This window comes from Bos indicus, chromosome 11 (genome assembly GCF_029378745.1).
Source record: "Bos indicus isolate NIAB-ARS_2022 breed Sahiwal x Tharparkar chromosome 11, NIAB-ARS_B.indTharparkar_mat_pri_1.0, whole genome shotgun sequence".
Lineage (NCBI taxonomy): Eukaryota > Metazoa > Chordata > Mammalia > Artiodactyla > Bovidae > Bos > Bos indicus.
In genome coordinates, this window is record NC_091770.1 from 26825527 (window position 1) to 26849884 (window position 24358).

The window sequence follows — 24358 nt, forward strand, 5'->3', positions numbered from 1 at the left end:
CATTTACTCTTACCCAGTGCTCCTACTTTCTTTTTCCCTTTAATTTTTATATATGGTAAAAATTTCATTGAAGAGAGATTTTAGATGACAGGACTGTAATTTTAAACCCAATAGAAGAGGTGTAAGCAATTTGAGCTTAGCTGAAGCATAATCTTAGGTTGTCAAGAAGAAACCCATTCTCCCTATGCTAATCAATCAGTGTATCAACCAACCAATCATCTCTTCAGCTTAGCATATATCCTAAGGTTTGATATATCTATTAACCGCCCATCATGCAGCTGGGCTCTGGATGATGAGATTCCTCCTATCTTGGCATTTGGCGGCCGACGACTGAGCTATCACAGCCTCAGATAAATACCAAAGTGGAGATTTCAATCCTGTCCCTGAGTGCGGAGACAATCCAGAAACGCTGAAAATATTCTTAGAAGAGAATACACAAGAAAATTACATTTCTCATTGCTGCGTTGTGTGTAGAAATTGTATACATTACATGATTTCCCTTCCCTGGACACAACAAAATAAAAGACTCTTTTATTATGATTAGAATGCCGGTAATCAAAAGAATGGTTGGAATCTGCCATAAACAGATTAATTGCAAGACGAATTACATGTAGACATTTGAATAAGTAAGAATAGTGACCAATTAGTTGATAAATTTCCTGAAAACAAATAGAAGCTCAAGTTTATAAAGCAAGGCGCATAATTGTTGTAATTCCAGGGAAAGGGGTTACGGGTTTCCAAAGACTGTACGTTGCTTCCTGGTCTCGGTTCAGAGGTTCTGATATGAGATGAGCTGCGACTGAATGTGTCTATAGCCTCTTCCACCAGTTGTGGTTTGAAGACAGTGAGTGTTTCCATAAAACTGCTGATTGAGAAAGAGAAACCGAAAGGACTTTTACTGAATGTGAAGTGTCTCTGAATATGTGGAAATTGAAATGAGTGGGATTCATTTCTTCAAGCATTGATTTCCACCTGGAAGATAAAAATCTTTTCACAAAATGCAGATTCAAATCATGTCTTTCCTACACTGTTCAAGTCTCTTACTCTGAAAAGAGAGGCACGGTGAGGTATTAGGAATTGTAGTTCTAACTGAGGCTCAGTCAGTAACTAGCTAAGCAAGCCCCGTAATTCTGTAGGCCTTACTTCATAAATTGAGATTTCACTGAAGCATCCATGAAAAGTAGGAAGCCATTATTCTCATCACATTTAAACACTATTTCATCTTCTTCCAAAACGTTGTTTTTCGTGTCAATTGTGGTATGAATTTTGACTTTTACTATAGTATTTACTTAGCCAAAATCTTTTTAGTGCTACTGGGCAGCATAAACCGATGAAAAAGATAGTCCAGCCTAAATACAGCTCTCTGGGTTTGAAGCCATTTTTTTCAATCATTTGTTGAGGGTAGGACCAACAGAAGCATGATGGGGTTCACGATAACATGAACTCTTTGCTGCTGGAGAGAGAAGGAAATCTCTTTTCCGTCCTAAGAAGTCCAGCATGAGTCCATAGAGAGACCATGATGACTTCTCCGCTCTCAACAACTTAGCCCGTGCACTTTGATCTCAACTTAAGAACACTCCTGTGTCCTGGTGTGAAAAGGCCTGTAACAAAATAACAGCTCTAGAATTTCTGTATTTTTCTCAACAGAAAGATAACTGTGGTGTCAAGTTCAGAGCAACAGTTTGGTTTGAATAGTATATTTTGAAGGCCCTGCTCAAGGAGTTGTGATTCTCAGAGAAAACACTGTACTATATGGGTTAAGGTTATAAATTTTATCATAGCAAAGGGAAGGGCCCCACCCCCCCCACCAAAAAAGAAGGCAACACAGAGAATCATTTTCTGTATCTAAAGTCACTTAAAGGACCCTTTCTGGGACTCATTCCAGGCTGCTGTGATTAGAGACCTGCATCTTTGTAGATAGCCAAGATAAGCCCCAGATATGAGCACCCATGACACGTGCTCTGCTGAACGAAAGGATTGATTTAGAGAAAGATGGCCTATTGAATGTGGATTCTTTGTTACTGGCCTGGAAATGTGTAAGCATGCACCTTTCAGACCCTGGACACTCTTACTCCCCAGGGCATCTATTCTGTCTTCTGGTGATAATTGTCCTGCCAGCTCTGCAGATTGTGGATATAGATAAGAAAGCCAGTGAGAGTGGATTGAGCACAATTAGAAACTTATCCACACTGGAAGTGACCTGTGACTGCATTACCAGGTAGAATCTGGTCCTGAGTATATACATCATATAAAGCTCGGCACACAGATCTTGTAAAAGAAGAGGGGTTTATTTTTCACTGCTGTGAGTTCCAGGTTTAGAATATTTTGCTACTGTTCTGCATGAATCCAGCATGCCTTCACATAAATCATATAACCATGCCACAGAGAAGTAGAGAAACAGTGAGCAACCTGTCCTCAAGGAGTTCATGTTCAAAGACAACATAAAGAAACAGATCAAAGTATTTTCATGAAAGCTTGAAGGTAGTATCAGCAAAATTTCTTCATCAGAGAAGGATTAATGTTTGCTTTCAAAAATTAAAAGAATTACAAATTTTTAAATAAATGTATAGTAGACAGAAGTATACTTTATTTTTTAAAAAAATATTTATGTATCTATTTATATGGCTGTACCAAATCTTAGTTTTGGCTTGCTGGATCGTCAGTCTTTGTTGAGGCATGCGAGTTCTTTAATTGCCACATGCAGGCTCTTTAGCTGTGGCAGGCAATCTCTTAGGTGAGGCATGTGGGATCTAGTTCCCTGACTGGGGATTGAACCCGGGCCCCCTGCATTAGGAGCATGTAATCTTAGCCACTGGACCACCAGGGAAGTCCCTTGAATTCTTTTAAATGGAAAAGCGGAGCTAAAACTGCAGAAGAGGAGGAAATACGATGAGATGAGGAGATCAAAGTAAGATGAGATGAGGAATCAAAGAGGAGGAGGTAAGATGAGCTGGCTAAACGGTCACAAAGAGATGGACACGGCAGAGCGACTGAACAGCAAAGGGGAACCTGAAGGGAAGGGAGGGGAAAAAGTCATGGACAACGTGAGCATCTGCACCAGGGCTGTGACTGCTCTCTCTACCCTGTGGGCCCTATCTACAATGCAGGGAGGGCATTCCTTCAGCTCAGAATGTTTGGGGCCTTGAGAGGAAGTATTCACCCCAACATCAGGCACCAAGGGTTGACCACTGTCTTGGTCAACTTGTACTGCCCTAACAAAATGCCAAAGACTGGGTGGCTTCTCACAGTTCTATAGGCTGGAAGTCTGAGATCAGAATGCCAATGTAGTTTCCATTGAGGCTTCTCTTGGGGTGGGGTCACCGTTTTACCATATCCTCACAAGACCTCATCATTGTGTGAGCACGGGGCAGGGTTGGGAGAGCATCCTTTGGAGTCTGTCCTCATAAGGGTGTTAATCTTATCATATCAGGACACCCACCAGTAGGACCTTGTAATTACCTCCTTGTGGGCTCTACCTCCAAATATAATCACCTTGGAGGTTAGGGTTTCAACATATGAATTTGGGGTGAATACAGTTCAGTCCATGGGAACCACCAATTGTAACAGAAAGAATCTCTCCAAGGTATCTTGCCAACATACTGCTGAAGAGACTGCTACTAACCAGTACGTGTGTGTGTGTGCACGCGCATGCTCCGTCATGTCTGACTCTTTGCAATCCCATGGATTGTGTGTAGACCACCATGCTCCTGTGTCCATGGGATTTCACAGGCAAGAATACTGAACAGGTTGGCATTTCCTCCTCCAGGGGATCTTCCTGACCCAGGGATTGAACTCATGTCTCTTGCATCACCTGCACTGATTCTTTACCACTGCGCCCCCTGGAAAGTCCATTAACTAGTACATAACCCATGGTTTTCTGGAAGCATTGTGCCCAGCCATTAAGCAGCAGAGCCAAGGGAAGGAGAAAGGAGGCACAGAGCAGAAAGGGTGCACAGTGAACGCTTTATAAACACTCTGAATGGCTGAAAAAATAATGACCTCTGACTTCTTTATGGTTCTTAACTCATGCTGCCACAGATTGGTTATAAGGTCCATATCACACTGTGATATGGAAGTATTAATTGAATAGGGGCAATCAGAATTTCCATGTGAATAATGACCTAGAAAATAATACTCTGCCCATTTAACAATAGAATGGGGAGCCAAGGCTTCACTTGGCAACACAGTTCTCTTGATGGGGTCAGATTTTATTTTAAACTCTGAGGTATATACATTTTATGTCCTGTTTTAGCTCTTAAAGCTGATGTGAATTTGTTTAGAGTCACTTAAGAGGAAGGAAGAGAATTAAGGAAGGAAAAATCAGTAAGTTGCAAGTATTGTTCTTTTGGTTTTGTTTGTGACCTTCTGACATATACCTTCATCAGTGCTCATCTTGAATAGTAACCATTCCATTAAAAACAAACCAGTAAATTTAGTTAATATTAATGTGCCAGTGTCAGTTTCTTGGCTTTGACCAATGTAAGACGTTGACAATGAGAAGAACTAGGTGAAGGGTATCCAGCAACTCCCTGTACCGGTCTTTTCTGTAAATCTACAATTATTCCAAAATAAAAAGTTTATTTTTAAAACCCAGGTATGTGTGTTTTACAGGGAGCATGTCTGAATAAGAAAGCCCTTAGCTCTACTTTTATGGGAGCATTTTCTCAGTGTTTCTCCAGATGAGTGCTCATTTAAATTTGATATCCTGAGAAGCTGATGGCTCACCCTGCATTCATGTTGACCATTTAGACAGGTCCCTGGTTGACCATGCTGAGATGCTCTCCTGCCTGATAATGAATCAGATAAAGAGGAGGATTTAGGATTATCTGACTTTGGGGAAATGCCACTGAGCAGTAAAATAAAATAGAATCATCTCTTTGCGTTGTTTCCAGGCCAAAGAGTACTGTACCACACTGTAAGTTGCTTCCAAGCTTTGTTTTCTATTAGGCTTTCCATGTGGTGTATCATGTGAAAGTGTCTAATGGGTACTGTGAAATTAGAGGCTGTCCAAACAAAATTTAAAATCCTAAAACTTTCACTCCAAAGTGTGATAATTCTTAGCTATGCTAGTAAACCGTTTGACATGTGTGGAAACATAATTCAATTTTTTTACATCAGGTTGTCTTTTTTTAAAGGTGTGTCTAACAAAATGTGTGACTATATAACAGAGGAGACAGTATTTGATTTTTAATTTGTATGTTTAGTTTCTGCCATGTTCTAGGTCCATTTGAATGTTTGAAAAATAACAAGGTAATAGAAAAAATGCTTATGTGAATCCCTGTGCTAACTGCATTGTTTGACTTATATTTTTGTGTTCCATCTTTTCCCCTGAAGAGTGACCTTGTTGAGAGTAGGAAATGTGGTCTCAATTTCTAATAGTAAGGTTCAGTAAATATTTGTTTGAATGAATAATTGAATGAAATCACATTTAAATGAATTACTTCCACCTTGAAGGGAACCAAATAACTGCCTCTTGGCTTACTCTTGTCATAGCCCTTGTTTTAGGATGGCCTCACAGTTTAGACTGGTTTTTATCACTGCTATCATTCAGCTATATATACTACCATTTCAAATCCATAAAAAGTGTTTTAAAAAAAGAGAAACTGTTCACGTTTCAAGACCTATTAGAATGCATTTTCAAATATGTCAGACACATCTTTGTTAAAATTAAACCAGGGATTGGTTTTGAGCGAATAGCCCTATATCCTTACAGATGCTGTGGATGGAAGCATCTAAGCTGCTTATTATATTGATGGGTTTTGCTGCTCTGCAGCAAATGAAAACAGGCAGCTGCTTCCTCCATCAAAGCAAAAAGCAGCCTGAGTTTTTATTAACCGAGTGTTCATTTCTTCTATTGCCAAAATTCTTACACAAAACAAAAGAGCAGTTTTAGCACATTATTGCTTAACTAGACATGAACAACTGACAGCAAGTGATAAGCCTGTCTGCTTTTCACAACTGGTAATCATTTTTGGAATAGATGTTTTAATATAGTTGAATATAAATTTTGTAATTTACATCTACAATGGTACGTAAATTTATAGATCCAGTTTGTTGCAGGAGAATGAAGGCTATAATCACAAAAGGCTTTTCCTGGTGTTGTTTAATTTTTAATGACTATTTGAAAACTGGGGAAGGAAAATGAAATCAAATTCATTTCTTAAAAAAAAAATACAAAAAGGTGTTAAAGACAATCATACAAGTTGGTTGAAGCCATTTGTAGATGGCCCCAACGGAGCAAGACCCCAGTGTTTGCAGCCAGGACGTGCCTCGCACTCCATTTCCACATTAGTTGCAGGGAGCCGCCCGAGCTCATGCACCGGCAGAAATTTCTGGAGAGCAGACCATCATGTTTCCTTCATATCAATGAATGATGATGAGCAGGGAGACAGGAAGCACAGAGCCTTGGCCATTTTCAGCTGAGATCCCCAGCCAATTCTCATACTATTTCATTTGGTGGTGTTTTTTTCAGTTACCTGAACATTATACATTTACCTGCAGATAGAATAGCAGAGAGGGGTTTATTTAAAGTGGATTTAGGCTGTACCTCGACAACACGTTGCCTTATTCATCAAGTCAATTTGCTGAATGGTGTGTTAACCTTTTGGAACTTGCTAAAGGCAATTCCTGCTATAAGAAGGGGACATAGTCCTCTTCATTGTCCTTCCTAAGAGGGGGAATTTGGAACGAAGGCTGTTTTGAAATGCTGGGATGGGTGTCTTCCACACAACACTGCGAAATAAACAAGTTATGTTGCCTAACCAGCCTAATGCCAGGGCCATTTTAATAAATGTACGTTGTGGCTTTGGCATCTGTGGCACACATCTCCTAAATACCATTTTCTCTCCAGGGGGCACTTTCATAAATGCACAGAACATGCACTCCACTTGGAACACAAGGCTTTCAATTTGTTTGGAATTCAGTCACAGTGTTTACTGAGAAGTGAGATAAAGCTGGACCCAAGAAAGCAGGAAGCTACTATAGAAATCAGAGTCACAGATCATAGGTAACTCAGGAAGGACCACACCCTCCTTACTCGCCTTTAGTGTGCCACGTAACAAGGCTGTGTCTGTGTGGGTGAAGTGGTTAGATACCTAAGATAAGGAGCACTAAAAATTATTTCTAATACTTTCCTCTTCGCGCCACTCTATTTGACACATTACGGCTCTTACATGATGGTCTGAGACACAACACATTCCTATTTTTAAAAGGGTGATTGCACCCTGAGGACCCTGAGCTTCTTGGGGAAGGATGTTACTTGGAGTAAAACTGGCGATGAAAGTTTTCTCTCTTTTCTTTTTTGGTCTGTGAGAAGGATGTGCTCTTTCAAGGAGAGCCCAGGGGGTGTTTCCCTGCTGGTAGGAGCTCTCTGGTCTGATTTTCTGGGTCTACCTTTCCAGAAATGACTGTTCTCACTTTCTGACATCCTCTCTGACCAATGGAGATGTAGCATTTACTCACCTAGAGAGCTCCTACTGGGAGATGTTCTTCTACCTGTGCTTTGACACCTCAGGAGAAGTTTTTCTGCCCAAAAGATAGTTATTCTGAGGAAAAGGAAATATGTTTGAGGGAAAAACACAGCATATATCTGAGAACAATGCTCTGTACTGGAAAAGGAAAAGTTGGACTTGAGAAAGTTGCCTGTTATTTATATGCTGGATTAAGTAAATAAAAAGTTATCACAACTAGAATATATAGATGTAGAGTAGTTCTTTTCTTTAATTAACAAAGGCAGTTCTAATTCAGTAAAAGTGGACGTATGGTGAAGACTTGATCTCTAAGATGATTTTGAATGCTTTCTAAAATCCTTTGAATCCTTTCTTGGAGTATAGTACAAATAAAACATTTTAACCAGCCCAACTTCAACCTAAAATGTTGTAAACTAAAGCTCACTGACAATTTTAGAGCTTTCGTTTGGAAATGCACAAATGCCATGATCTATAGCTATTGGGTTTAAAGATGGAAGAGTCCTCAAAATCAATTTGACTCTTCCAATTTATTCCTTTTTTTAAAAAAGTTATTTTATTTTTTGGCTGCACTGGGTCGTCATTGCAGTGCACAGGCTTCTTGAGTTGCAGCACATGGGCTCTCTAGTTACGGTGTGTGGGCTTGTTGCACCACAGCATGTGAGATCTTAGTTCCCTGACCAGGGATCTAACCTGTGTCCCTTGCATTGGAAGGTGGACTCTTAACTGGACCACTAAGAAAGTCCCAGACCCTTCCAATTCATTCTTGAAACTACAGCCCTGAATATTCATTGAAAGGACTGATGCTGAAGCGCCAATACTTTGGCCACCTGATGTGAAGAGCTGACTCATTAGAAAAGACCCTGATGCTGGGAAAGACTGAAGGCAGGAGGAGAAGGAGATGACAGAGGATGAGATGGTTGGATGGCATCGCTGACTAAATGGACATGAGTTTGAGCAAGCTCCAGGAGATGGTGAAGGACAGGAAGGCCTGGCACGCTACAGTCTATGGGGTCTCAAAGAGCCAGACACGACTAAGCGTCTGAACAACAGAGCCCAAATGTGATTTGTCCAGGGTCCCAAAATTAGTTGTTAACTGAGCCATGAGAACTAGAAACTAGTTCTTTTGATTGCTGAGCCAGTCACCAGGGTTGAGGCAATTAGTGTAGTGATTAAAAGAGTGGACTTTAGAAACTGAGTAGGTGGGCTCAAATCCTTACTATGCCATTTAAACTTTCTGTGCTTTGGTGTACCTTAATGTGCCCCTTAGCTGGTCATAATGACGGTACATATCTTATAAGGTTGATTTAAGTATTAAATGAGATAATACATATAAAGTACACAGCTCAGTGTTTGCCTGGTAGTAAGTGTTCAAAAAGTGATACTAAAAAAAAAAAAAAAAGTGATACTAACAACAGCAGCAACAAACACTAATTGCACTTACTTGGTACTCTTATAGTTCATTCAATCTTCATGTTACCAAAATCCAAGCTCCTACTGCTGGTCGCACAATAGGCCAATAATTTGAGAGACAAGTTGTTGGGGCAAGGAATTGCAACTTTATTTAGAAAGCTAACAAGCAGCCAGAGAAGATGGTGAACTAGTATCCCAAAGAACCATCTTGAGTTAGAATTCAGTCTTCCTTTATACTAAAAGGGGAGGAGGTGCGGTTGGTTGTTGCAAGCTTCTTGGTGTCTAAATCCTTTGTTCTTGCAGCTGTCCAGGTAGGTGAGGTCATCATGTTCCTGTAAACCTCCAACAGGACAAATGTTTTTCTCTGCAATTTTTTATTTCTATATGAATGGGAAGAGTTATGTTTTTAAAAATCAGAGCCTTGAAGATAGGTTATACTGTTTATTTCAGGCTATAGGCAACATTTTTAACTTGTAGCAAAAGCAATAAAATACAAAGATTAAAGTAAAAGAAACAGATCCAATTTGGAGTCAGATTTGTTCTTCCCTATTACACTTTCATCTCTACTTACAGTGTAGACGGTATTATTACTACCAGATAAGGAGGTGATGCAAGAAGAGCTTAAGTGACTTGCTAAGGTCGCCAAGCTAATAAGCCTCAGAGCTGTCTTCCAAGTTCTTTACTGTCTGAACCACTGGAACCGTGGCTGTGGCTGCAGCTGCAGCGTATTCCTTTTTCTCAGAGGTGCTTCAGCGTCGTCCTGGTCCTGTCTCCATTTCTCGTCTGTCACTTAGTTGATTTCGCAGCATCTGCTCTAAAACTGACCATCAGACTGAAGGCTGAGGTCTGGGGAATGAGCGCCAAAGACTCTTTTCCTCTCCCTGCTTCAGATTCATGCTGGAGCTGGGGCTCCTTTCAGCTTTCCCTTATTTCATAATCATCAAATTAATAGGTATCTGAATTAAAATTTAAGTTTTAAAATTTAATGCATTGCTCATAAAATCACACCCATAAACCAACCCAGTTTGTAGTCCTAGAAGAATATATTGTTGAAATACCTGGGCAATTTTTTGTGTCCTTTAACTTCCACATGCTCATTATCTATATCAGTTGGCTTCCCTGGAACAGAAGAAAACTGCAAAACAATTCATTTGGCCCTTGATTTTGCAATCTAGTGAAAGGCAGCATAGCACAGAGGTTAAGAATAACGGCTTTAGAATCAGATTACCGGATTCAAATTCCAACTCAATGACAAAATATCTGCCTAATTTGGGGGAAGATTTCTTAACCTCTCAGTATCTCTGTTTTCTCATCTACCTTGTGCCTGGCCAGCAGTCAGCATTCAACAAACATTAGAACATCACAGAGCAAGCTTCCACCCACTCACTGTACAGGGCTACACTGGACGTTCCATTTCACCCAGATGTACTCGAATTCTCCATGATCTGACTCCACACACACAGGCAGGCTTGTGCTTCATAATTACTGTTCAGAGCAAGTTTGTTAATGGGCCAGAGCAGAAGGACAAGTATAGAACAAGTATTGTCTCTCTCTCTCTCTCTCTCTCTCTATATATATATATATATGGTGTGTGTGTGTGTGTGTATATATATATATATATATAATATTCTCTCTCTATATATATATATATGGTATTCTTACTTATGATTGATTTTCAAAGTTCCCTTAGCTGGGACAAATATTTCCAGAGTTCAGTTTTGGTTTGTTTTTGTGGGTTGTCCATTAGGAATAATAATCTCCCTGAAAGTATCATAAACATATAATCAAGATTGATAAAATTGCCTGGATAGACAAATGTCAAAATAATAACAAAGGCAAGAGCAGCAAAAACAATAGCTAACATTATTTTTAAAATTATTATCTCCCAGGCATTGTTCTAAGTGCCTTACAGGCATTATCTCACTTATTCCTCACAACAATGGTATGAAGAGGTACTGTTTTTGCTTGTACTTCACAAATGAGAAATTACCCAACAATGTTGTCTAAAGTGGCAATGCCCCGACCCCTATAGTTATTTTCTATTTCATTAATGTTTTATTTTTTTCACAACATTTATTACTATCTAGAACTACTTTGTTTATTGCCTCTATTAACGCTATTTGGTCAAGGACTTTATTTTAATCACTGCTATCTCTCCACCTCCTAGAATCGGCCTTGCTTAGTCACTCAGTCGTGTCTGACTCTTTGCAACCCTTTAGACTGTAACCCTCCAGGCTCCTCTGTCCATGGGATTTTTCAGGCAAGAATACTGGAGTGGGTTGCCATTTCCTCCTCCAGCAGATCTTCCTGACCCGGGAATCGAACCCATGTCTCCTGTATCTCCTGTATTGCAGGTGGATTCTTTACCTGCAGAGACATCCGGGAAGCCTGACTGCTAAGAATTGTTGAATGAATGAGAGTTAAAAAGTTTAGGTACTTGCCCAAGGTCACACAGCCAGTAAGAGCCAGTATTCAAGTTGAACTCTGTTTAACACCAGAGCATGAAATAAGATTCTTTATTGTAGCTTTTTATAGCTTGAATCCCCCTCCCTCGCATAATCTTACCCAAGCCTAGTATTTTATGAATGAGCATACTAATGCTCAGAAATGCTACATAACTTCCCAGTACCATATAGATTGTTAGTGGTAGACCCAGAATCAGACCCCAGACCCCCAGCTGTGTTTTTGTACCATGAATGCAGCCTGAGGAGGAGCTCATATAAACTGAAGGAAAATCCTATACGTATCTGGTATACATCATCAGCCCACTTCTTCAAGCCATAAACTTAAGTCACACTTGAAACTTCCCTCTCTCTTACCACCCCCTTCATTAATTAACTAATAGTTTGTCAGTATACCTTCTAAATATAGCTCAAATCTTTCCACTTTTCTTCATCTCCACTAACCATCACCCAAGCCACCATCAGCACTGACCTAGGTGATTGCAGTAGCCTCCTACCCAGTTAGCCTCACCTCCTCTTGCCCCTTTTCAGTCTGTTTTCTTCAGAGCAGTCAGAATGATCTAAAATGTGAATCTGACTATATACTACTTTGCCACTTAAAATGTATCATTTACTTTAAGGTGCAATTTAAAATTCTTTTTTAGAGGAGTTTTTAAACAAATTTATTCATTTATTCACTCTCTTGGCTGTGCTGGATCTTTGTTGCTACCCAAGACTTTTCTCTAGTTGCGGCAAGCGGGGGCTACTCTCTAGTTGCGATACGCAGGTTTCTCGTTGCAGTGGCTTCTCTTATTGTGGGCTCTAGGGCTCGTGGGCTTCCGTAGTTGCAACTCCCGGACTCTAGAGCACAGGCTCCGTAGTTGTGGCACACAGGCTCAGCTGCTTCATGACATGTGGCATCTTCCTGGACCAGGGATTGAACCCATGTCTCCTGCACTGGCAGGCAGATTCCCCACCACTGAGCCAGCCACCAGGGAAGCCCACGATTAAAATTCTTAACATGGCCTTTGAGCCTATGAAATCTGGCCCCTGAGCACCCCCTTCAGGCTCGTCTTGTCCTGCCTCTTCCTTTCTCACTTATTCTCCAGCTTCCTGGACCGTTTCCATTCCTGGAACATCAAACTCTTCTCTTCAAAGCTTTATTTCATGATGCTCCCTTTCTGTGGACCATCCCCTCCAGCTCTGGCCCCTCTTCCTCCTTTTCTTGTCTGTTCATCCTCTGGGTCTCAGCCTGCTTACTGTTTCTACAAAGAAGTGTCCCCTGATGGACTCCTCCCAGCCTCCCCTCCAACCAGCTTAAGTCCCCTGTGATTGGTTCTCAGAAGCACTCTCTATTTTTTCTACACAGTATTTATAATTAGGCACATTATTTGTGTTATTGTTTGTCTAATAGTTTTCTTCCCTAATGAGACCGAATCTCCAGTGACCATGCTGTATCACTCCCTGCTGATCCACAGGGCCTGAAATATAGTAGATGCCCAATAAATATTTATAGAGCATTCTTATCTTCTTATGGATTTCCACTCTGAGTTCAAGACAAAGCAGAAATGCTTAAGTAAAAGGAGACAGAGCATAAACACTGAAAACAGTCCAAGAGGTTTACCTACCCATTCCAGCATGAGCAGCTTTTCATTTTAGTAACATCCACTGGTGGGTTTCTTCTTCCAGAAGAGTCAGTGGTCTAGCTAAGGATGTGCTGGCCTCTCCATTTGAGTCTCAGGTTTGAGAGAGGCCTTGCTTGTGACTCCTGCATGACAGACACGATCACTTACTTAGGGGAAGGTAAAGAGAGCTGCTGCTTACTTTCCAGACGTCAGCAGATCACAGAAGAGCCATGTCTCTGCTCCAAGAGCTAGGTGTGTTGTCATCATGGGGCAAATACAAGCTGTTAGAGTCAGAAGAGGAGTCAGCAGTGTTGCCCCTTGGCCACTGTGTGTCAGAGTCCCAGGACTTGTTTCTAACACAAACCGTGGGAAAGCAAAAAGCTCTAGAATGGAAGTGATCTAGAAAGACCCATGTTTGGCTAAAGGCTCATGTCTCTTAATATCTAGACAGTTAATTTTAGAATTTGTTCAGGCTTTAGGTTAATAACGATTGTGTTTCTTTCTAAATTGACCACAAACCTTGACATTTAAAGTAATTCTAGGGCTTCCCTGGTGGTCCAGTGGTTAAGAATCTGCAGGGGACATAGTTGCGATCCCTGCTCTGGGAAGACCCCACATGCCACAGAGCAACTAAGCCCTTGCCCCACAACTACTGAGCCCGTGATCTAGAGCCTACCAGCCGCAACTGCAGAGCCCAAGCGCTGCAACTACCGAAGCCCTCTCTTGCCTGGAGCCTGGGCTCTGCAACAAGAGAAGTCACCACAGTGAGAAGCCCACACACTGCAACGAAGAGTGGCCCCTGCTCACTGCAACTAGAGAAAACCCAGGTGCAGCACCAAAGACCCACTCTAGCCCAAAAATAAAATAAATAAATAAATCTTTAAAAATTAATAAAATAAGTCTAAACTAGCTACTTCACAGATGACGAAAAGCTGGTTACATACATCAAATGGATCACATCACCAACTTTCTCCTTCATCACATCTAGAAGAAATCTCGTACTCATTAGCAATCACCCCTCATTTATTCTGGACATTTAACATAAATGGAAAAATAAAATATGTAGTCCTTTGTGTCTTGGCTTCTTTCTCTTAGCATGATAATGTTCATGTTCTATCCATGTTGTAACATGAATCAGCACTTTATTTCCTTATATTGCCAAATAATTGTCTATTACATGGATATACCACATTTTATGTAGCCATTCATTAGTTGATAGACATTTGGGTCGTTTCCACTTTTTAGCTGTTATGAATAATGCTGCTGTGAACTTTTGTGTACAAATTCTTGTGTGGACATTTTTTTTCTTTTCCCTTGGATATATCCCTAGGAGTAGAATTGCTGGGTTATTTAGTAACTCTACATTTAACTTTTTGATACACTGCTAGACTGTTTTCCAAAATGGCTGAACCATTTTACATCATTTCCCCACAACCTCACCAACACTTATTATTGTCTGACTTTTTCAATATAGCCATCCTAGAAGGGGGTGAAGTGCTATTTCATTGTGGTTTTGATCTGTACTGAGATAACCTAAAAGTTTAACAAATAAGCAACAATTAAAATCCCTGTCCTGTCAAGGTTTTGAGGAAATAAACACTCTTATTAGAGTTGTAGCTTGGTACAGTTTTTGGAGGGGCAGTTTGATATATCAGAATGTGAGATGTACTTGACTTTTGAACAGATTTTCCATTTCTGGGTATTTGACTTAAGAAGAAAAAAATTATATGTTGGGGGAAAAATGTGTCTTTATTATACCACTGTTTATAATATCATAATATCAAAAACTTAGAAATTAACTGAAATGTCTATCAAAAGGAAACTGGATAAATAAACTATGATGCAAACATAAAATATTTAGGCAGTCATTAAAAATGATGCAGGTACAGTGTATTTTTATTGTCATGGCAATCTATCCATCACATACTGAGTGGGGCAAAATGAGATTACTGAATACCTCCCTGAGAAGATCCCACCTGTATAAAATGTCTTTATGCCTAGAGAGATTTTTTTTGGAATGGTGTCCAAAATGTTAACAGTGATTATATACTAGTGGTGGAATTTTAGGTGATTTTTAAACTTTATTCTTTGAACTTCTCATATCTAATTTAGTTAAAAATCAACCTCTATAATTTTTAAGAAAAAATTATAAAACTGTTTTAAAAGACTATGCGTTTTAGAAATCACATTTTTGTTCTTAATCAAGGCTTGAACTTTAGTTAAATGTTCTTCCCCTATCATTATTTTTTAAATCCTCAAAACCATCTACTAAAGGCATAAAGAAATTCATCATTGTGGTGATTATATTCACTTGATGTAGAAAACTGTCTTGGGCTCTTCCTTCAGAGAATTTTATAATGTGTTTTAATCTTTATAGAGTTCTTTCTGTATGCCAGGTATTAGGACTTTGGGGTAGTGCCAAAGCTAATGATTAGGATCAGGTCGAAAAATTTCTCCATGTGTTCTGATTATTAGGATAGTTGTTTGAGGTTCACACTCTCTTTGACTCTTTTATCCCTCTTTGCAGGAGAATAACATTAACAATTTTCTTTTTCTTTGAGCTTGTTATGAGTTAGGAGTTGTTTTAAATACATTTCATATACTTAACTCGTTTAATCCTCACAGCAATCCTGTGAGGTTGATATTGCAATAATATTATTTTACAGATAAGGACACTGAGGAACAGAGAGGTTAAGTAACCTATCTAAGGTCACTCAACTAGGAAAGGCAATGCTGAGGCTGGAGCCCACCTGAGTTTGGTTCCTAAGTACCTGTAGTTGTAACTGCTACACTCCACTGCCTCTCTGACTTCTACCAAATATAACTCCAGACACTTCATGCTGGTTTATTTTGTTTCTCCCCCAAACTGTCATTTCTACCAGAAACGCCAGGGAGACTGAGCTAGTAAGGACGGGTGACTGGACTTTTCTGCAACAAATGTTCTATAGAGTTGTTTCTTTGCTGTTTATTAATATATGTATATCCATTGATTCTCTTAGCATTTTACTTACCATTTCTTTGACCTCATCTTCTCTGAAATACTAAAAGTATAAAGAAAAAAATTAAGAGCACATCTGTCTTCTCTTTAAGCAATTCATGTTCATCCATGAAAAACTATTGTCTTCTAAATAAATGATTTACAGATGATGATTTTAGGAAATGCTCTTCCACAGAATTTAATGAGTAGGATTATTGTTAAATTGAAAGATGTACAAAGTTGGTGAAACTTAGGTTTCTCAATTTTATACTCCAGTTGGATTTTAGTTGAAGAAAGGAAATAATTATGTATATGAAAAACATAAGTATGGAGTCAGACAAGAAAGGTATAATAACCTCAGTGGTTTTATTTGCTCCTGGAAGTGATTTTGAAGTGAGTATGAGCTACATATACAGTAGGTCTTCGTGATCCTAATGAATTGGCCAAAATGAAGATTCATGTGTATAAAAGTAAGATCTACCTGAAATACCATTCAAAATTTAACTTTGGATGTTTATAATTTTGGCTATTATTGTTTTTGCTGTTTTGTTGTGATTGAAATCTAGTAAAAATTATTTAGGATATTTTCCTGGGGGAAAAGTTATAATCCAGAAGAAAAGAAATGCATGTGATATGACGTTACTAGTAATAATTACGGTAAGTTTGATTCAAGTTGAAATCACTTATACTGAACATTATTTTTTAAAAGGCATTTCTTAAGAGCATGACTGCAGAGAGTTTTTACAGAAGAAACTTCTGTTATCAAAAAGTCTATATCCTCTTGTGTTTTCTAGGCATCTGGCCGGCTGAAGAAGTCTTGGCTTACTACTGCCTCAAGCACAGTGGTATATTCAGGTACAAAGCTGCACTTAAAAATTTGTTTAGCCCACTATAGGTACTGTATCTACATGTTAACGATCACCATGATTACATTCTTCAAATTAAACTGTTAAAAGTATATATAAGAAAGAAAGAAAGGAAGGAAAGGAGGGGGAAGGTCATGGTGAAAACATGTTGCTTCTGAAAAAGAAATCTGAATCGCCTTTGGGTACTAATATTGCACAGCAAGCTTTTTGCTATGTGTCAAAGGCTTTTGATTTCCACTCAAGGCATTTTATTTCGCTTTGATTTTGGGGAAACGAAAGTGAAGCTCCAATCAATCCTTACTGATTGTAAAGGTCAAAAAAAAAAAGACATTCTATAAAGTTCTGCTAGGAAAGTCACTATGGAATATTTGATAAATAAATACCCCACAGCTATTATTTAAAAATGCCATCCCATCCCTTATTTTCAAGGTATTTTACATATCTAACAATATGTACTTGTAAAATATAAATTACTATTACAGATTCATGCTATGAACAAGAATGTTTTCAACTGTGAATGTGCATTATAGATTAAACCATGGATGGGATTACAAAAAAAGAAAAAACTCCTTTTAAAAAAAAATGCTGAAGATGTTTGATAGACTCAGAAAATATGGGTTTTTTCATTTCCATTCTCATTTTATAAAAGTCATCCAATATATGCTTCCTTAATAGTCCATTATGATTCCAGACAAGCCATTAGTGATCGTTTTAACAATATATCCTTACAAGATCGGGTATGTGTTGTAACAATATGTATTTACAAGACTGGGTCAATAATATGTAGTTTTTGAAGCTCTGTGGGTCCATATTTACCAAACAGTTTCTAATTGCTTTGAATAACTAAATACTCATTATGTGTATTTCAGAATACGAATGTCCTGGCTTGGCTGCTGCTTCTTTTCCCTCTATTCTCACCTCTCCCTCCCTTGATTCTCTCTCTCTTTTTTTTTTCCCCCTCTTGCTGAGGAAATAAACTTCCCAAATTGGGAAGAAGAGACAATCTCTTAAGAGTATAAGCATATAAAGTAAGAACAGGGAAGTGTTGAACTGAGCTTCAGAGCTGCCCTAGAAGTCTGGCATTTGCTCATCTCACTGTGCTTAAGCTTGCCTGGAGCTCCAATCAGCAAGCAGTGGGCCAGAGCAGGAATGTCACAGGTTGAGGGCTGATATTTAGGCACAAAGAGGAAGGTAAGTGCAGAGTGCCACCCCAGACTGTCAGCTTTAACTCTGAGCCGCTTTGCTTAGGAGCGGTCAAGTCAGAGCCCAGTCATTCCTTGAGCCTGGGTTTGCTGGCTTAACCATATTATGTCCCCGCATTGTTTATTCACTGTGTTGTGTTGGGGTCTATTGTTATTTAAGTGTTAATTGCTAAATGTTCCTTGTGTAATTGTTCTTTATGGGGGCTGTTCAGCTCTCCAAAATACTGCTGTTTTAGTTGTTTTTTTTTTTTTTAATTCAAGATTGCATGTATTTGTGTGTGTGTGTTGTGTGTGTCTTTCACTATAATATAGGTATATACACACTCACATATATTCTTCATTTACTTGTCTAACTGTTTTTGAAGGAATGAATGTGGATTAACAGTGTTATCCTTTCCTAACAATTATCTTTCGCTACTCTAGCTAGTTTAGTTCTAAAAGACAGCGCCATTGACAGGGGAAAAAAAGGGAACCTTCTCAGATTTTTCAGCTCAGCGGTGGTAATGTTGCAGTGAACACTAATGAGGGAACCCCCACTGGTTTGCCTGCTTTGTGACTTTTCTATTTCATAATTATTTTTAAAACGCAAAACGACATGAGGTAGCCTCGTCATGTCTCTACAACTTCCTGGTAGCGCCGTTCTTACTGCAGATGGCAATTTGTTCTTGTAACATATATATCTCTCTGCCCATTTTCATCTCATTTGTATGGGTTCTACCATTTCTTTTCTCTCTTTCAGGGACCTTGCTGTGTGTGAGCTAGGGGGTGGCATGACATGCTTGGCTGGGCTCATGGTAGGTCTTTTCTCAATTCCAATCCCATTCAGAGAGAGGAACAAAAGGAAAAATGTTCCAGGGCCTCCAACTGCTGGGTCAGAGAACCGTCAACAGCATCAGCTGCGGTCAAGCTGCCGGGTCTTGAGAGACCTTCTAGATTGACTTACTTTCGGATCATATTGATTTTATGGTTGCCTCGATGAGCAGAAACATTTTACCTCAGTGTAGTCAATATCGCTTGTTGTGACATTCCAGGCCTCGCGCAGTCTTTCTTCGCCATAGCAAAAGCATTTTTTTTTTCAGATTATAGTCCCATTTGCTAAGATACAGGAATAGCCCGGCAAATCACAGTTGGAGCACCATGATATAGCTGCTAATGTTTTGCCTGCATTATTACACCAACAAACATGATCCAGAGCGCTCAGTAATTAGATTCTTTTGAATTAGATTGGCCATTCAGGAACGTCGTTCCCCATTCTCTGGGTTCTGAGTCATGTATTCAGGAGATATTATGTAGCAGCACAGTGCATTAGACAAGTTTTTATGTCTCTACAAATAAAAGCATATTGTTACACTGATTGGCATTTGACAAACCTGTCGCTCTTACACAATGTGTCAGGGTTACAGCCCAATGTGCGAGCATGTCAAAGCTCACAAAAAAATTACCCTCACAAAGCCATCTGCCTGCAATGCAAAGTTATATGAAGGGCATCAGGCAGTCAGACAGAAGCAAGCTGAAAGGCAGAGTGACAGCCTTGTATGATGGCTCTACTAGATAAACAGAAGCCCACAAATGAAAGCCTCTCAGAATACCATCATCCGCTGTCACAATGCAATTACCGAACAGAATGATAGCAAGATAGAGGCTCCCGCAAATGGAATGATAAAAGTATTGACTGATTTGATTGAATGATTAAAATAATGCAGACATAAAATGAAAAAAGATTGAAGATTGTTACAGAGAAATAGGTGAGGAAGCATGATACTGAAGGCTTGTCACTCCTGTCTTCACTTCCACACAGACAAGCATATTTGCTCATTGTTTGCTGTGCTCCCCCTTTTTTTTTTTCAGGTTGCTATTTCTGCAGATGTCAAAGAAGTTCTGTTAACTGATGGGAATGAAAAGGCCATCAGAAGTATCCTTATTCAGATAGAAAACGGGCTTGTTGTGCTCATTCCTTTTCCTCGGCTGAGTAACAATTGATATAAAGAAAGACAGCATGGGGTATTAAAAGAGAGTTCCCCCGATACACATGATAAGTAATTAAGAAAAAGTAGAAATATATGACATTCATTGCATACGACTATTTTTTTTTTAATTTCGGTGGATTTTTATACTTATTAAAGGAGCTTATGATTTGTGGACCACTCAAAGCAATACGAACAGTTGTTTCATAATAATTTTCAAGCACTCTTTTCCTTTTATTTTTATTGAAATTTGCCAGGATAAAATAAATGATTTAACATTTATTATATCGGCTGTTGCTTGCAAAAATTAACTTTCGGCTTCATGTTCCATTATTACCTTTCTTCTGTGTAGACCATGGATTTGTGTACCTACTCTAATTCCTGAGGAGTCCCCTGGATCTCCCCACTGGAAACAGCTATCAGTTTTTCATTATTTCCTTTTATTTAGGATCATAAAAGCTATCTCTTTTTTTTTCTGCTATGCTATTACAATTCAAACCCCATTATATTAGATTATGCTTTACTAATATGTACACAGAGTTCATGAAAATTGAACTGTAACTAAAAAAGCAAGCATAATTTGTGGCTACTTTAGCAATCGAGCTGATTTGTTCAGGGGCAGTTAACAGCCTTTAGAAATTGAGAGGAAAGGTGGAGGATATATTTGCTCTGGATTTTTTGGTGTGCTTTCTATTTACATTACGAAAGAGGCAATCTACTTATTTGAATTTTAGGCCCCTAAAATGCTAAAGCAGTGTTGATTTTTGTAAGAGGTAAGCATCTTACCTAGAGCTTATTTTTGAATTTTCTTTTTCTACCTCTGCTATATGATTTTTTTTTAAATAAAATTTGCAGCCGCTCTATCAGCCTCCTCACACAGGAGGAAGGAGGTACCAGAAGCCCAGAAGCTAATATTGTTCAGCCGCACTTGTATGCTCTACAGAGCCCCACCCAGCTAATTGCCTGGCAGACTTTAAAAAAAAAAAAAAAACCAGGAAGGAAAAACAGCCAATCACAATCTTGGCCTTTCACACAAGGGAAAGAGATCACAAAAGGTGCTTCCTTTTTTAAAATGCAGGATTTTAATCATGATCTTCAGACTGTCGCAAGTTGCCTAAAATATTCCTGAAGATGAGTGATGTTGCTTCATTCACTGTGCTTTATTCTGAGTTCTTCCCTGCACTGTATCATTTCACTCTGCTCCTCCTCCACATTTCAGGGAACACAGAAAGCAACAGGAAGTCAGGTATGCTAGCTCAGCCCCAATGGATGTTTTTTGGGGGAAGAAAAAGCAGGATTATTGGGGAAGAGGAGGTCATTTTCACCACAGAAACTTCCAGATTGGGCCCAGCAACCTCAGATCAGCAGGTATCTTATTCAATAACATTGGAAACCGATTAGAACTTTTATCAAACTATGGGAAGCATCTGTGGTCAGTATGTAAATTTAATTGTACTAAAATTACTGTTGAGCTAAACTACAGAGCTTCCAAAGAAGGGAAGCCATGCTATTGTCATTAATTAATGCACCTTTGCTTTAAACAGCAAAGAAGCCATGCCAGCTCTTGAAATCAGAGAGGAAATCTCAATTCTGTATTCACTCTGCCGGCCTTTCAAAGAAATGATTGGTACAGCCCCCTCCCAAGAAAATGGATTTTTAACATTTGGTCCTCAGAAGCTCAGCCCTGAGAGTGCTTTATTGTGCTGGGTTTTACAATGGGTTTAATATAGCGGGGTGCCAAAGGGCAGGAGGGGAAGAACTTTACAATGTAGATAAAGTAGGTCCTTTCAGGATGCAGACCAAAACTGGTAGCGTGTTTTATTTCATCTCTTAGGACTTCCCTGGCAGAGTTCAGTTTTTATCATGTTGTTCTATGTTTGTGTGCCTTTTTCTGTTGTAACCAGATCTAATTTTTTTTTTTTAATTAAGAGGAAAAAAGCATGCCTAAGCCTTAAAATTTGGCAACATGTTTTTCCTGCTTTTAATACTAATGTTATTCTTGATTTACTAACAGAGCTTACAACTGGCATTCATGGTAAGCTGTTTTACTGAGTGAGGTTAATATGAATGAAGTTTTTTTTTTTTCTATCTTTGTGCCCACTTTCTATGAGAAAAACGAATTCACTGAATCACATACTGTTGATGCATATAGATTGAAACAAACTCATTTAAAAATTACTGTTTACATCTTTCTTTTAAAATTTTAGGAAGCCTAAATTATATAGCAGTTGTAGGATATTATCCAAAAATTACTTTCTAAAAAGTAAAAGTGGATGTCAACAAAAAAAAGAGGGAGAAACATTGCCAGAAGCCAGAAAATCTCTAAGCAAAGCTGCTAATTATTCTTAATGGGCAAGATGAGCACATTAAGAAACAAATGAATACATCAGTGAAATGTAATTGAAAATCGACCTGGCAGTCGCACATCACATCTGAGTATTGGCCTGTATATTATTCTCATTATTTAAAAAATTATTTTTGTTTTTCTTGGATCTGAATTGAATGAATGCAACTGAACCTTACTTCCTAGTCTCTTAAGCTTCCAAGAGTCTGATTTTTAACCTTAAAAAAACAGCATTTTCTGATATTTCCTATTTATCATCTGTTATTTCTATTTTTTTAATACATGAGGCAATGAATGGAGACATTCTGAATCTTTATATCATAGAAGCATATCAACCAGTTGCAAGCTTATTTATTGTCTCCCTAAAACATATCAAATGGATTTGGCTATGTCTTCTAGAGCTCTCTACCTTGAACCTGGAAAGCTAGATGTGGATTTGAAATTTATAAGCGGAGATATCTGAAAAGAGATTAAGACTTGAGGGATAAGGGAATGTCATAAGTCCTAAATATTTTCTCATACTCATCGTTAGATGTCCCTGAGGTTCTCCTTGATCCTTAAACTGCATTACTGGGTTTAACCCATAGCCTCCCTAACTGAGAGCTGCCTCTCCCTTCAGATGCCATCTTATCTGTACCCAAAGGGGAAAACAAAGGCTAAATTGGAAATGAGATCATTTGGTTCATCCAGTTTTCAAATTATCCTGAAATCATATGAACTGTGTTCTCTTTCCTTTGGCACAGCCCTTTTAGTGTAATAAAGAAAGAAACCTCCAAGTGCCACAAGATACTCAATAAAGTCTGTAGTTGGTTTGACAATGACATAAGAATAGGGAAGAGAAATGGTATACTGAGTTATTATTGATGCTAAGACCTTTCCGAATTATAATGAACAGAAGTACAACACCTCAGATGAGCAACCCTCTCTGGTACCCTCACTAATTTGCCCAACAAAAGGACCCTGCCTTGACACATCCTTAGTGAACATCAGGCAGGTTATCTGCCAACTATGGCAATGCTTGACAATTCTGCCTCATGCTCCTAACCCAAGCATCTTATCCCCACAGTATGCACAGTCTAGATCATGATCTTGAGCTTAGGATTCTCCAAAAATGAATAAATCTCCTGTGCATTTTAAAGGAGATACCCCTGGCTTACAATATTATTTTATTTAACAGACTCCCTGACTTGAATAATTAATAAATTAAGCTTCATGTGGACTGTGCAGCCTGTGGATGGTTGAGGAATCATCCAGCCTCTCATCCTGGGCCCAGGCCCGTTCCTCCAATATCAGGGTCAGCTCTTCTTCTATATACTAGATAGGTCCAAAGTGCACTCCTCTGTGCCTCACGTTGGGTAGGAGCTCAACAAATAGCTTTGAAAATTAAATTGAAAGTAACTAACAAATGAAGCTAATTAATTAACTAAATGAATTAAGCCACTATTAACTGCATGACATTTCAAGTGCTAAAGATATAGCAGTGAACAAGACAGACCAAGCTCTGTTCTTGGAGGAACTGAGTATACTTTGGCTAGAGAACATTTATACATTTGAAAGACACTGAAAATCTACAGGGCAGAAGTTCTTTGATTCTTTCCAGTTATTTAAATCCTACAGTTAAAATGTTCATATAATTAGTTTTGAGCAACAGAGAAAGAAAATAAAGCTTACCTGCCAAGCCTCACTCTAGTTACCCTCCTCAGCCTCTCATCCCTCCAGAGCTTTTGCCTGAATTATTGAAAAAGATAATAAATTGACATGATTTAGGCACCTGCTATGTGTCAGGCACCTACTATGTGGTATTCCAGTGAGCCTATAAAATAAGCACATTATTCCTATTCCGGAGATGGAGCTCTGAGAAGTTATTTTACCCAAATTTACATAGTTACTAAGTGTCAGAATGAGCACTGGAAGTCAGGATCATTTGACTTCATAGCTTCCCTGTCACGCTCATTAAACTGTTTCACCGAAAACTAGAAAGATTTTGTATCATCTTGCACTGGAAGAGAAGACTTCTCATCTATAAACTTAACAGTTGACATTGCTAACAGAGTTCAAAG

General features: G+C 38.9%; 1 protein-coding gene across 2 annotated transcripts in view; it reads left to right on the plus strand.

The window, feature by feature from the left end:
• CAMKMT (calmodulin-lysine N-methyltransferase) overlaps window positions 1-24358 on the plus strand; it is a 425501-nt gene that overhangs the window by 346094 nt on the left and 55049 nt on the right. The window contains exons 4-6 of one of the 2 annotated variants that reach the window (XM_019970084.2): window positions 16717-16777; window positions 18730-18784; window positions 19839-19902. In XM_019970084.2, coding sequence (XP_019825643.2) covers window positions 16717-16777; window positions 18730-18784; window positions 19839-19902 — 180 coding nt within the window. The remainder of the gene's footprint in view (window positions 1-16716; window positions 16778-18729; window positions 18785-19838; window positions 19903-24358) is intronic. The other variant, XM_019970085.2, reaches the window with a different exon arrangement.